General features: G+C 34.6%; 1 protein-coding gene across 3 annotated transcripts in view; it reads right to left on the bottom strand.

The window, feature by feature from the left end:
• The window catches only part of LOC150095734 (uncharacterized), a 120943-nt gene that overhangs the window by 56227 nt on the left and 48687 nt on the right, over nucleotides 1–16029 (bottom strand). For 2 of the 3 annotated variants that reach the window (XM_090410218.1, XM_090410220.1), the window contains exons 5-7: nucleotides 14330–14386; nucleotides 11861–11932; nucleotides 6317–6490 (exon numbers count right to left, since the gene is read on the bottom strand). In XM_090410218.1, the coding sequence (XP_090266344.1) occupies nucleotides 6317–6490; nucleotides 11861–11932; nucleotides 14330–14386 (303 nt within the window). The remainder of the gene's footprint in view (nucleotides 1–6316; nucleotides 6491–11860; nucleotides 11933–14329; nucleotides 14387–16029) is intronic. The other variant, XM_090410219.1, reaches the window with a different exon arrangement.

The raw sequence follows: 16029 nt of genomic DNA, 5'->3' as shown, positions 1-16029 counted from the left end.
TAATTTATGGCCTAGGGCAAAGAGAATTATATGGAAAGCGAAGCTCAATCACGTTTCTCGGAAGATGAGTGCTGTGCGGAAAAAACATAATGGAAAGAGGACGCCAAAAGAGGTGGTACAAAAGGGGTTTGCCCCCCCTCTCTAGTGGCATTTTTTTTGTTCCTGGTTCCTGTTTCTTGGATATTGGCTCTCTCTCCTGCCTTCTGAGTGATTCCGGACCGCCCGTAGAAGTTATGAGTCGGTACCTGGCTAGCTATCTCTTCATAATAGAGTAGCGGAGCACGACTGAGGGACCGGCAATGCTGATGACTGCAAGCGGCAACGGAACGAGACCAGGGCAGCATGTCACCAAGTCGTTCGGAAAGGCCATATCATGTGACCATCATAAGTGACCACGTGGACAAAAGCCAGCGGAAGGATCGAGATGTCTAGACAAAGCTGTGGATGGACCAGATAATCATAACAGGGAATGGTAAAGTACAGAATTTATTTTTGCTTCCAGTTAAAGAAATGAATGGACACTGTATGTAATTTAGAGTGTGGACATTTGATAGTGAACTTTTAAGTGATTACCATATTTGGCAGTGACCTGTCCCAACTGGAAAGAAATGTCTGAGAAGGAAATTGTATGTGATATGACAATGATTAATGTGAGAAATTTACATAACTTAGAAATAATTGAATGGATTAATTCTAAACTAGCATTTTTGTGTATATTAATGAGTGTTTTGTAGAGCGAGTTAGTGTTCATGTTCAAGGATGTTTAGCTGTTATCTAATTTTACTTAGAATGAAATTGAATTAACTATGTGTTTGATGCATTTATTGTATATGAATTTTAGACCTCAATAAACATGCTTTGTGTTTTATACCTGATATTGGCCTGAGATATGAATTCTAATTACCACTCATAAAACTGAACCAATCGAGGATATAGATGTATAGTAGATATTTATAAGCCACAACTGCAAACTAAGTTAGATATAGATGAATTGAAGTAGATTGTAAATGTGTATAAGTGCTAGAACTTTCACCTCTGTATATTATTCTGAGAAGGTCTACTTGGATAAGAGTCTCATCTATCCTAGGATATTGGTTGGTGCAGCGTATCAAATAAATTCGTCAATATTTGACCAGGAGACAGTCTCAGATAATTAGGGGCTTCGTTCCTAACTAAGATAAAGCCTCTAATAATTAAAGAATACACATGACTGGTCTAAGAAACGGCCCAAATTATAGATTGAATAAAATATAGAGAGTGATAGATGCAAATTGAATTGAGTGTTAAAGATAATCGAGAATTAGAACAGAGTTAATTATAGTATAGTAAGGCAAACATAATAAAATTAAAATATAGAAAAGTACGAAGAGCAACGACATAACAATGGTTGCGAAGTGTACACAACCACTAGGCTAACCGTGTGGACCCAATGGCTTATTCAGGTATAGGCTATATAGGCCCGGGCCTAGAGCGGCAAATTTGGAGGGGCAGTGGAAATTTCCAGGTCATTTTTGTAATTATAACATGTAACTTATATCCATTGCTCTTGCAGGATTTGCTATGTAGGACAGACAGGAAGATCTGGAGAAATACGCATGGCTGAACACCAAAAAGATGTACAATACAAAAGAGAACAAAAAAAAAAAGGGTCTTGCTTTCCATACCACTTCCACTGGACATGATGTACTCTGGCAATTAATGGAAAACAACAGTTATATAAGAAAATTTAAAGAAGCTGCTAATATGCTAAAAAACCCAACCCAATGCAATAAAAATCAAGGTTTAATTCTCCATCAAGTGTGGTCAGCTTTAATAAAAAATCTACCTCAATCTGAGCTTGGACTGTATGAACGAGAACAAGAACACATGACATCGTCCAGTATTGTTCATCATCAATGACGTTTTATATCTGCATTCTGTTATTTGAGTTTATGAATAACCAGACAGTTATGATTTGTATTTATTAATTCTCTTGTTTAAACTTTAAGTTATACTATTTATCCCCTGAAGATGTAAATCCTACGATTTATGAAACTTGTCGGGAACTATTATTTCAGTATTTTGTATAACTGAATAATAAAAAACATGGCGTAATCATCGAAATATTTCTTTTGAACCAATTAGCCACAGAAGTCTACGCCTGCAAATGTAACTTATATGCTGCATATACTCAGTAACTGGACACAAAGACAATAGGGATTGCGGGCAGGAGAGATTGATACACTGGAAATTGTGGCTTGAAATCGTAGGGGTGCTGCAACTTTTGAAATATATATACACACTGTAAGTACAGTGTATGTGTGTTTGGATAAAATATCAGAGTAGACATGAAAAAATATTGTTTATTATCGATAAAATTATACAGTTAGTATAATTCAAACTCACTTAAAAATAAAATCACGATAATAAGAGAATTGTATAGGATTGTTGATAAAATTAAATATTACAAGCAAATATAAATAAATTAATAAATATATTTATATATTGAGAAAAACGAGGGGCGCTGCAGTTCTGTAGTACCTATGCACGAGCTGTCCCTGGATTGATGCAATTATTCTTACTAACTAAAAACTTTTCCTTCTTTATTATTTCAAATTCAAATTAAGATTGCTAATTGTTGCATTTCCTTCAACTCTTTAGTTCAGTATCCTGATATATTTGTGGCAGTTAAGACATGCTAAATCTGGAATTATTTTTAGAGATTTCAGTATGCTTGTCATATGTTGCCATCAGAGTGGAGGTAATACTATTTTATTGTTTTGCTTTTAAAAAGTTATAAATTGTGTAAATCATTCCGATACTTCCTGCATGTTTTAAATTACTATTTAAAATTTAAAACATGAGTGACGGTAGAAAGTGACTTAGCGGTAGTGAATATAAGAAAAGAAAAGGAAGTGAAAATTAACGAAGTAGTATCAAAAGACAAGAAAACTGGACAGTTTTTTTGTGTCAGTATCTGCTAATAGTAATTGTGATTTGGAAAAAGAACAAGTGGTTGAGGAGACGGAAATTGAATCTGTTTCAAATGATGTGCCTACAACAAATCCCAACAATTTGGCAGCACAGGTGATAGTGAGTAATGAGCCAGCTGAGTGGATTCTAAATGACGTAACACGCGAGTATACCGCAGTTAATGGGTTTCCAGAAAATTTAGACAGTGATCTTTCAAAATCACAAAGAGCTTATCCCGACAAAGTAAGACACGTTTCTAAGAAACACATTGAGAGGAATCTGATTGATGGCAAAATAATAATAAGAGATTTTCTTGTTTACTCTCCTAGTGCCGGAAAGATCTTCTGTGTGCCTTGTCTTTTTGGTGGAGGGGGGGGGGAGGGGCTGATGATAGTCACTTTGTCAGTGGATTTAATGACAGCAAAAATGAAGAAGCAAGAGTGAGTCATCACGAAGAAGCAACTAGTCATATGAACTGTCTGATAGCTCTGAAACAAAGAACAAATCTTGCAGGCAGAATTGACTTACAAATAACTCAGCAACCGAAAGAAGAAATTAAGTACTGGAAGGCGTTGTTTAAACAAGTAGTTGCAGTTGTAAAAACATTGGCCAGTAGAGGACTTGCTTTGAGGGGAAAGGATGACATTTTTGGTTCTATGCATAATGGAAATGTAATGATGTGTCTAGAGTTAATTAGTGAATTCGATCCTTTCTTGCTAAGCACATTGCCAAAAGCGGGAAAAAAGGAAAAGGTTTCATTTCCTATCTTTCCTTTGCCACGTATGAGGAATTTATTAAAATAATAGGCGAGAGAGTAATCAAATTTATTGTGGAAGAACTTAAAATAGCTAAGTACTATTCCATAAGTGTTGACTCAACACCAGACTTGTCTCATGTTGATCAGCTGTCCTTCATTGTACAATATGTGAAAGAACATGGAACTCCTGTGGAGCGTTTCTTGCATTTCATTCCTAACGTAAGTCACAAATCTGAAGAGTTACAAGAGGCAGTTTTGACTTCACTAAACGAGCTTGGAATTAATGTAGCAAATTGCAGAAGGCAGGCATATGATAATGCTAGTAACATGTCAGGCAAGTACAGAGGACTGCAAACAAGAATTCTTGAAATAAATCCTTTGGCAGAATTCACACCCTGCACTGGACATTCTCTGTCTCTAATTGGTACTTGCGCTGCCGAATCCTGTCGGTACTCTTCCACATTTTTTGATGTCCTTCAGGAAATGTACGTATTTTTCACATCTTCAACACATCGGTGGAGTGTTCTAAGAAAGCACCTGGAGATTTCTGCAAAAGTAATCAAACGTCCTTTGCCTACTCGTTGGTCAGCTCATGATGATGCCTGTTGGAGTCTTCGTGAGGGATGGAAGGAAATAATGTCCACTTTGTCCGAAATTGAAAATGACACCAACCAGAAGAAAGTTACGCAATGTAAGTGGGATTCTACAGAAACTTCAGTCACTGGAGGTTGGGATCATAACCTGCCTATGGGGTGATATTCTCGCAAGAATGAATGCCGGAAACAAGCAGGAAATTACAAAGTGTAAACATTGATATAGGAACGATGTGTGGACTGTACGGGTCCCTCAAAAAATATTTCAAAGAACTAGAGTTACTCTACGAATCCTATAAAGAACAGGGCAAGAAGCTTAGTGGAGTTGACTTGTAGGAGGAAGAGAAAAAGAGGAAGAAAAAGCCCACCAGGTTTTTTGACGACAGTGCAGATGAAAGTAACAAAAATGAACGAGTACATTCCATCAGGCAGTTTCAAAACTGATACTTATGACATAATTTTGCACATGCTCTCATCCAAAATAAATCAAAGAAAAGTGTCGTATGAAAACCTCTAGGAGTTCCGGTTTCTCACAACAATGCATGTGATATGTAAAAAGGACATCATAAAAGGGGCAAAAAAACTTCAAGAACACTTTTTGACTGATATTTAACCTGAATTTGTAAATGAATGTCTGCACTTCAGAGCAACCTAAAATCAAATGGCCTAGAAATAAATACATTCCTACAACTTTCACAGAAAATTCGACAGGAAGCCCTACAGTGTATATATCCCAATCTGGACACTGCTGTTACAATTTTTCTGTGTAAGATGGCAACAAATTGCTCAGCTGAATGATCATTTTCTGCCCTCAAAAGGTTGAATGACTACCATAGAACAACTATGACAGAAAAAAGGCTCAGCCACTTGGCAGTTCTACAAATTGAGAGCGATATTACAAGGGCACTGGACTACAAGGACGTATAAATACCTTCACCGAGCGAGCGGCATGACGTAGAATATTTTAGGCGAATCATATATATATAGTTATTTATTTTACGAATTTACGATATGTAAATCAACATGTTCATTAAATATGAGGGGCGGCACTTTCTGTGGGCCTAGGGGCGGCACATACCTAAATACGCCATTGCGCGAACCCATTAATTTATTTTATTAATACAGTAAAACCCCGTTTCTACGTTCCCGCAATTTACATCATTTTCCGTTGGTCCCATCTTAAGGCCTATTCTTAAGATGTATTGTTTTCCTGCCATCAACAACAACTTGATGTGGATGTTATTTCCCATGATTTGCATTTTTTTCTTGGGTGGCAATACTGATTTTCGAATCGATTGCTGTGGAAATCTGCGCATTTCTGTTCTCAGATGTCGTTACTTACTTTCGGTTGTAGTTTCGTTTCCGCAATCACAGTGACCTGCACGCTTGCCGCAGTAATGCAGTGATGAGCGATACCGTGATTTTTCAATCACAGTACGAATTGATATTGCAGAATTTCTGCTACGTAATTTAGCGTGTGAAAGTTGCTTTCAAGTTGCGGTGGTGGATTATCCATGTTAGTAACATGGAGAAAAAAGACAGAAAATGTATTTCGGTAGAAGAAAAGATGGCAATTCTGTGACGTGTAGATTGGCATTTTGGAACACTTGTGCATTTAGCAAAAGATCTTGGACTCTCCGTGTCCACTTTGAACACAATAGTAAAAAAACAGGTCAAGCACTGAACTCAATGCAAAGCAATCTGGCACGATGTAAAAAAAAAACGAAAAGCAAAAACAATCAACAAATAAAGATTATTTTAAATAGATAAATGTAAGTAATTGTAAATTCATTTATTTTCTGTTATTAAATGTTGTAATCTGATATGTAGACTCGCATACTAGCAGTAAGTCATCTTTTAGCCTTATTTAAATGTTTTTTTACATTTCCTGCTATTTACACTTTTTTCAATCAATCCCCTGAAAAATGTAAAAAAAGGGATTTTACTGTAAATAGTTTATTCACTTTCCTGATGCAAATTATTTTTGATTAATTCATAAATTAAATGAACTAACCTCAGCTTCCTGTATTTTCAGTTCTTGTACTTTTTGTTCTATTTCATTTTTATGCTTTTGAACAACTTCTTTTCGTCTGATCTCAACGTTTTCTAGAAATTTTTCCGTTTCCTGTGTGTGCACTGCCAATTCTTTACAGAAATGTTCCTCTTCTTCTTTCTCTTTCTGTTCTATCTATAAAACATTAATTTATTAAAAAATCTCTCAAGGCATAAAAATTAAAACTACAGTAATATCATTTATAAAACCATCATAAATAAGAACCCTGCTATAATTATTACTGCTTTTTGTTTAACTCTTAAGCATCCATATGATTAGTAACAATTGATTCATGTTACTGAAATAAAGAGCCAAAAGGCTTCACTTTGGGGATGCAAAATTATTCAAATTAAGTGGATATTGAATCCAACATTATTTCAAAGCTGAATATAGAAACTATAAAAGTTTCGGCGGATCCAAGCGTAAGCAAACAAGTTGCCCCTGTCATGAAAAGTTTGCTTACGCTTGGATCTGCTAAAACTTTTATAGTGTCTATATTCGGCACGGAACTCTTGTAGTTTCTCTATTCAGCTTTGAAATAATGTTGGATTCAATATCCACTTAATTTGAATAATGATTCATGTTACTACCTTGAGAGAAAATTAAGTAACTGATAAGTTCATGTAATTATCCTGTAATTACATGATTACAGGATAAGAATATGAGATCTTTCCTCTTATAAATCTAATGCAAACAACCAGACTGGAATTACAGTAATTGACACAATATATGAAAACAGAACGTCCATCTTTGCTAATTAAGAAATGTATATATAAAGAATCACTATGATCCTTTCTTCCTTTGGTTTAGATCAGCATTTCTCAACCTTTCTAAGCCCAAGTTATGTATTTAAAAAAAAATTTTTTTTTTAAACCTATGTGGGAATTACCAGCATTTGGGGAAAATAAAAACTGTGCCATTTATAACATAATAAATCTAAAAGCATGTTTTGAATACACATGGAAACATAATTAAGTTGGAAGTAAACGATTAAAAGTGTAGCATCATTGAACAAAGTTTTAATTTTTATTAAACAAATAAACAATATGATAAAATTATGTTACAATTTACTTTTAATGAGACTCCACTCTTGCAGAGTTTCTGGATAGCTGGCTCAATATCGGTCAACTTCAGTTGAAGATCGGTACATACACAAAGACAATTTCTGTATTTTGTTTTTATTTGAAGAAGATAGGTTGTAGAAAACTGCATGACAGGTTTCAATATTTCAGAGATCCAGAATCAAGCCAAACCAAGATCATGGAATTGCATTTTAAGTCCACTGTCACTTGAAAGCTCAATTAACTGTTCTTTTTTCGATAACGAAAGGTCATTCTTGTGACTGCAAACTTGAAATGGATCACGAACCCACAGAAATTTCTTATAAAAGTTATTCGGAAAATATGCTTCAAAATTCTGTTTCAGAGTTCACAAACCCTTTCCAGAAACTCAGAATCAACAAAAATATAATTTTCCACTAAAAAGTATTCCAATATTGGAAAAGATGCAAACTGTCTGTCTTTTACATAACTAATCCATAACACCAGTTTTTTCTCGAATGCCTTTATTTTGTCATAGGCATCAATAATGGTTAAAGAATTTCCCTGAAGAGTTCATTTATTTGCAAAAAAATGTCTGAAAGAAAGGATAGTGTCGATAACCATGCTTTGTCAACAAGAAATAATCTTGTTGACAAAGTCAACAAGATTATTCCTTGTTGACGAGATGCAAAATCAGAATTACGTTCATTTACAAACAATAAAACTTCGTGCCTTAATTGAAATAACCTTGTTAATAGCTACTTTGACCCAGGAAAGCCAGTGAATTTCAGAATGAAGCAAAAGTTGTATATATTCACTGCCCATTTCATCGCAGAGTACTGAAAATAACCTGTTATTTAACGGCCGAGCTTTAATAAAATTAACTAGCTTTACAGCGTTGTATAGCACAGTTTTAAATTCTGGTGGCATTCCTTCAGAGGCTAATGCTTCCCTGTGTATAAAACAATGTACCCAGTTCATATCCGGAGCTACTTCTTTGACCTTAGAAACAACCTAGCTATGCCTGCCTGTAAGGGTGCAAGCTCCATCCAAACAAAAGCCCATGCATTTTTCTCACTGGATCCCTTTGTGTATTATGTTATTATTGAGAGTGTGAAAAATTTCTCCTCCAGTTGTTTGGGATGAAGTTCTACAAAACAGAATATCGTCATGAATGTTGTTATCGTGCACATACCTTACGTAGCACATTAATTGAGCATCATTTGTAATATCAGTAGTCTCGTCTATTTTTAATGCATAACAAGGGCTCTTAACTCTTTTGATTAACTGAGATTCTAGGTCACCTGCCATATCATTAATTCTGTGACCGACAGTGTCATTTGAAAGAGGAATCAAATCAACATCATTTAGTAACTTGTTGCCAAACATAGTTTTTACCACATCTTTTATAGCTGTAAGTAGTAAATTTTCCCTGACAGAATGAGGTTTCCCTGTTTTAGCTATGTGCAAAATTAAGAGCTAGGATGCTTCCAGTGCCTTGCTATTAATCGAACCCATGGCCGAAACTATATCTTTCCATGACTTAATGTCCCTAAGCGTCACTGAAAAATTTCAATTGGCTTATTTTTCACATCACAATGTTTAGTTTCTAAATCTCGGAGTTTTGCAAGTTTTATGCACTCGTTCGACAACACTTCATAGCACAAGACATTGAGGTGAAGTTTCAGTTCACTTTCATCTCCACACCAAGTAAACCCAAATTCCAAATATGAACTGTTATATTTCCTACAGTATATTTTTTTGAACTGCTTGTTTCTTCTATTTTAATAGTATCAGATTTACTCGCTGTTACAATTAGGGTTAGTATCACCTGTTTTATTTGCTCTTCTTTTCAAATTCCTAGTTCTAAGCCACTTTTCCATTATTAAAAACGCTTCCGAAAAATATATAAATAATAGGGTTAACTCACGACACACTTTGACACATTTAGCACTCTCAAGATATACAGAGCCTTGGTTAAAGGAGGAAAACCTTCAATAATAAAAATCAATAAACAACAAGCAATTGGTTGAAATGTGGATGACACATGTTTACTTCAAATCTGACAAAACAGCAATGAAAGGCAGAAGAAATAAAACCATATTGTTGTTCATTGTAGCAGCAGACTTCATTTCATGAACATTCTGAAATGGTGGCAGAATGTTCATGAAATGAACATTCTGCCACCATTTTTTTTTTTTAAATATCCATTTTATTTCAATAATTTTTACTTACTTATATAATTTTAATTTGCTTTGTTTGGATAATTAAAAAATATATATTTATTTATTTAATTTAAGTCTGCCTACGGACCACCTGTCCCATCGTCGTGGACCACAGGTTGAGAAACACTGGATTAGATCATTCCTCTTCTTAAAGATTAGCAATGCCATTTTTTTTCCAGCATGCACATAAGCTGAGGAGTGGAGGAATTGAAAAGTGTGTGTACCAATTTCTGACAGAACAACATGATTAAGTTTATATTATTATTCATCTCCTATCAATTTTCCTCCAAATTACTTTTCAGCACACCAATATTGTTGTATCTAACATTTTGTTAGATGTTTTTCCACTTGGTTATACTATAAATTAAAGACACCAAGAAATTATACACTTGGTTTAATCCTTTATCCAAGTTTAAGCAAACAAAGCTTGAACCTGAAATATTTTCAGGACCGGGACAACTCTTATACTAAGGCAAGTGATGTGAAGCCATTAGGTTCTATATATGAGTTGCCCCAGTCCTGAAAATATTTCTCAATTTTCCATCCCTGAACTGAAGACTTTTGGCTCTATTTTAGTAAATACTTTACACACCAACCGAGTTCGTTTACGAAAAATACACCTCTCTGACACTTCAAGTTCCTTAGTACTGAACAAGAGTTTTTGCTCTCTTAAGGTTTCTGTCTGGTCTCTGAGTAGAACCGACCAGTTCGAAACAGCGGTCAGGCCAATGAAACCTTATCAAAATGGACCAATAAAAGGCAAATATATGGACAATTGGGCAAGCGCTCATGTTTTCTATCTGGCCCGTGCTAGGGCAACTCGTGAATGTCAGCGAGTGTATTACTATAAGCTCTCTCAACTTTGTCTACATTAGGCTTTGAAATAATGCTTGATTTAAACCCTTTAATATCTTAAAAGTTTCTATTATGTCCCCTCTTTTCTGCCTATCAACTAAACTTTGTTAACTCTGCAACCTAGCCTCATAGGAAGCATCCCGCCTGTTACCAGTTAAGTCTATGAATCTTGTCTACCACCTTCAGGTCCTCAAGAAACCCAGATGACCAAATCTGTGCACAGTAATCAAGATGTGGCCAAATCATAGCCTTATGAAGAGGTCTAAAAACTTCCATATTTTTACTTGTTAACATGTTTTTTTAACATTCAAATAGCCATTTTGCCAACTTTTGCAATATGTTCTTTGAACTTCAATTCTCTGTCTACCATTATCCCTGTCCCTAGCCTCATCAATATCCTGCAATCCAGTACCATCAATATGATACACCATATGCAATCTTTTCAACCCGAAGTGCATACTATAAATTTTGCATTTGCACTGATAATCATTATCTTTTGCCCACAATGTCAATTTATTTAAATCATTCTATTGCTCACCCTAGGTTTGCATCATCAGCAAACAACTGAATATCTCACTATGAAGAATATGCTTGGAGAAATATAGTAAGAAAATCTACAATATTTCAAAAACAGTTAAGCACTTTATAAGTTTGTGAAGATTTCATATTTTTATGAGTACTTTGTAAATACAGTTGTGTAATTTTTTTTTTTTTTTTTACTGTGTACCAACTTGAATTAAAAACCAATAAATCAGTGATAGACAGAATAAAGCTAATGTTTTAAATAAAAGCCAGATTCCCTTGAAGCTATGATCATCAAGCAAAATTTGTCATACTTCGGACATATTATGCAAGCAAATGACAGTCTGGAGAAGATGATGATGCTTGCTAAAGTTGATGGAAGCAGGAGAAGAGGAAGACCAAGAATTAGATGGATGGAGTTAAAGAAGCAACTGGAGTGTGTTTGGAGGCTCTGAAAGACATGGTCAGGGACAGATCGGAATGGAGAGTATGTTCATGGAGTCACCAGGAGTTGGAAACGACTCGATGGATCTTAACACACACATCAACTTGAAGAAATTACATAAGAAATAATAATTCAGTTCTTAATTTTTTAAGAATTTTAAAGCAAATTAAGAAAAAAATTATTTTTTCTTAATTTTAAAATTTAATTTCTTAATTTTTTAAAATGAATAAAGCAAAGTGGCATGGATTTCATAAACTGAGGGGCTAGTGTCCAGCTAAAAGACAGTTACCAAGAAATCTACAGACCACTATAGACTGTTATGCTTTAATCATTCATAGTAAAAGAAAAAAAAGTTATTAAAGGTATTATATAACTGATCATGGTGAAAAGAACCACTACTAATAAACATATTACTCACTTCTATTCTTTCTTTCTTTTTTTCTTCTTCCCATGCCCTCCGTATTTCTTGTTGAAGATATTTTGACTCCAACTGATAAAAAATAAATAAACCAATATGACACTTGTCATTGATTCATTATTTTCTTATGAATTACACTGGTACAGAAAATTATATGATAACCTGCCTTCATTTTGAATTAACACACAAAAATCGATCATTCCAATGTTCATTATTTGGAGTTTTTCTGATTATCTGAAAATTGTGCACCCATATCTAATACTTGAAAAGTCTGAAAATTGATTGTCATGATATTTTATTTCATCCGTGATCATTAACATCCTATCACATGATTATTCCAAATGACCAAATTCAAGGAAAGAGAGAATAAAATGTCATTTAATTCAATACATTTCAATTTTATATAATAAAATCAAATGCTAAAATTTAAAACAGGATTCATCAAGAAAAAAAAAAAATTAAAATACAGCAACTGAAAACAAACCGATGTAATGATACACAGTAGATCCTTGCTAAAGGGAAGCTGTAGTGACCACACGAACGGTTTATATATCGGATAGCTAACTTGCTATAGTGAATCTTCTTTAGAAGAGCACTATGCCTATAGGGCTTTTCAGCAGTTTGCTATAGTGAGTTTCATAATAATGTTTACTATGGGGTGGGGGGTCTGGAACTTTCTGATAAACACACAGAACAAATCTACCCTATATATATAAAATAAGCCTTTTTATGTCACATTTTTTGAAACGTTTTGAAACTCAGGGGCTACCCCGAGTTTCAAGTCTTTTCAAAATTCGAGTCATCAGAACGTAAGGAGAACTGGCCTACCAGTCTGGAATTCAGGGGTTGGGCATCGTAGGGGGCGGGTCCCCCTTTTGAAGACTCGACACTCAGGGGCTACCCTAGGTGCCAGAATTCAAGGAGAACCGGCCTACCAGTCCGGAACACGAGGGGGGTTGGCACCGTAGACGCAGCCCCCCCCAGTATGATATTAAAGCAACTAATATAACCACAAGAAAGAACATACAAGGATATAAGCACATAAGTTACCTTCATAACTTTGCTGCTTTGTTCATATAACACTGTTCACATATAACATAATTTTGTTCATATCAAATGTTCTTTCTTTCTTTCTTGTGGTCAGTTGTTTTCATATCATTTTAGTTTTAGGTGTTTATTAGAAATTTCCAGATCTTTCCCCCACCTCATATAGTGAGAATCAATTACATGTTTTTTTGTGTTTTGAACTTTGGCTGTGAATATGTGCTTATAAATTAAATATTGTCTAAGCTTCAGCTGTGAGGATTTCCAAATTCTGACACAGTCTAACTAAAAATCTTACTGATATAACAGCAGTGCTCAATCTCATTGATGAGGTTATCACTAATTCTGATCTAACACTGTTTCCTGCTAAAAACAAGGTGCTGTTACATTCTCTCAAATTATATCTACCAACACAGTGAAACACTAGTATAGAAAATTACCAGAGTAGACAAACATTTTTCATGTAGTACTATCATATCCTGTACACCCCTTGAGGGTACATGTTAGGAATTTGATGATGATGACAAAAATTAAAGTTAGTTGAATATTTTTATTTTTAGAAAATCTGAAGAAAATACTGATTAATTCAGCCAAGGAGGCATGTGGTGAAATTGTTTGCAAGGATATAAAAATCCCAAATTTATGGACTCAATAAGTTAAATATGCAGTCTCAGAAAAGAAGAAAGCATATCAAAAGTTCATATCAAGTAAGTCAGCAGGTACCATGAGAGAATACAAAGAAATGTAAGAGAGAGCCAAACTATTTATAAAAGTAGCTAAACAGAAATTATGGGAAGACAGAAGATAACATGAAGGTGTAAAAATGTTGTGGAGGCTAATGAAAGGCTTAGAAATGGAGAAGGAATGAGAGATGATAAAGGTGACAACAAAACTGAGGATAAAGATATTCTGGATGTCTGGAGTAATTAATTTGAAAGATTATTAAATGTGATAAAAAACAACAAACAGCAGAAGGAAATATTAAAGCAGCATGATATCAGAAGTACATAAACTATTCTCCCCCCCCCTCTGTATTCTCCGAGTCCACACCTGAATTCCATACTACTGAAGGTCTAATTAGTTGCGCACATTCTATCATCAGAAACCTGAAATATTTCTGGCTGACAAGAGGATAGCTCTCGAACCAATATGCTGTGAGTTCAAATCCCACCATGTGCAAGCATATTTGTAGAATGTCTTTAGAAGGTAGATAAATTTCAATACCTAAAGTAGCTTGAAAAGCATATTTGGAGTCAAGAGCAGTTTCCATATTATCTAACCTTCAGCCACACACTTATGGCACTTATTGTACTAGAGGTTTATGAACTTACCTACACTGAATTTATCATAATCCATTATAATCATTATTTGCATTCGATTAGAATGCATAATTTACATTCATATATCCATAATTTACATTCTTACCTGTTTTGTGAAGTCCTCATCATATTTTGCACGTTCACTAGCTCTCTTTACCTGTGCCTAGAATCATAAGAACAATAAAATTAATTTAGGAGGGAAAAAAGTACACTCGTGTCTCTTTTTATGCGAATTTGAAGTTATGCAGTGCACGCCCACAGATACGAGACCTTTCGACACTTCTGCGCATGCCAACAGAAAGAGAATTCATTCCGATAATATGGTAATCCAGCGTTTCCGAAACTTTTCCTACAATGGAAACACTTCACAAATCCTGAAATTTTCATGGAACACCTTGGTTTTTTGTAATGTATTCATTAATAATTGATTGTTAATTTAGCTGATTTTTTATATTAATTAATAATTGATCATTAATTATTAATTAAATTTGGCCCAATGGAGAGAAAAAAAGCAATAAAGAAATTGCTTTTCTTTGGAAATGAAAATTGCAATTTTAGATTGCTTAATAAAAAGAGAGGGATCTACAGTGATTGGTAAACATTTTAATTTAGGCGAATCTACTATAGAGGAATTAAAAATAATGAAGTCGCAATAAGAAAATCTGTCATTTCTGGCACAAAACTAAGTGCCAAATTATCATCGTACTCAAGAGATGCGTTATTAGAAAACACGGAACGAGCGCTCGTAATTTGGATTGAAGAATTAACTCAAAGGGGAATTTCTATAAGTAGTTATTTAATTAAACAAAAAGCTCTTCGGTTTTATGAACAGATGAAACAATTGGAGCCATCTACTTCCACTTCTCAGGCTGATAAAGAATTTTCGGCAAGCAAAGGAAGGTAAAACAGATTTTTAAAAAGGAATGCACTTCATAACGTGAAGATTACAGGCGAGGTTGTAGCAGCAGATGAAGCAGCAGTCAAAACCTTTTAAGAGAAGTTAGCCAAAATTATTGAAGATGGTGGATATTGTCCTGATCAAGTGTTTAACGCTGAAGAAACAGGATTGTTTTGGAAGAAAATGCCTTGTCGAACTTACATCACAAAGTCTGAGGAAAAAGTAAGTGGGTTTAAAGCAAGCAAAGATTGAGTAACGTTGTTATTTTCTAGCAATGCATCAGGAGATCGAATGTTGAAACCCTTCCTAGTAAATCGATTTCTAAGACCACGTGCTCTAAAAGGCAAAGATCTAAAACAGCTGCCGGTACATTGGATGACTAATACAAAGGCCTGGGTAACAACTGCTGTATTTACTGAAAGGTTCAATAATTGCTTTTTACCAGAAGTGGAAACATACATGAAGCAAAAAGCTCTCGATTTTATAGTTTTATTAATTGTTGACAATGCACCAAGTCAACCGCATTTAGAACATCCAAATGTGCAGGTAGTGTTTTTTCCACCCAATCCAACAAGCATTATTCAGTCATTAGATCAAGGCATAATTGCTACTTTTAAAAATTATTATGTTAAGCACACTTTTCAATTTATATTGGATAAACTAGAAAATGAATGATTAACAGTAACTGATGTTTGGAAAAAATTTTCTATTTTGGACTGCTTAAATCATGTTGCATCTGCTATCGCTGAAATAAGACCACAAACTTTAAATGCTTGCTGGAAAGCAGCTTAGCCTGGATGTATTGCAAACAGTGCAACCATGCAAACATCTACATTATCAGCCGAAATCATTATATTGGCATATGAAATTGGTGGAGAAGGTTTTGATACATTTAACCAGAATGATGT

The sequence above is a fragment of the Typopeltis vanoorti genome, chromosome 20 (assembly GCF_054136105.1).
Source record: "Typopeltis vanoorti isolate ZY-2024b chromosome 20, IOZ_Tvanoo_1.0, whole genome shotgun sequence".
In the NCBI taxonomy this organism is placed as follows: Eukaryota; Metazoa; Arthropoda; class Arachnida; order Uropygi; family Thelyphonidae; genus Typopeltis; species Typopeltis vanoorti.
The sequence above is the reverse complement of the archived record's forward strand: the minus strand, read 5'-3'. Positions and strand labels throughout refer to the sequence as shown.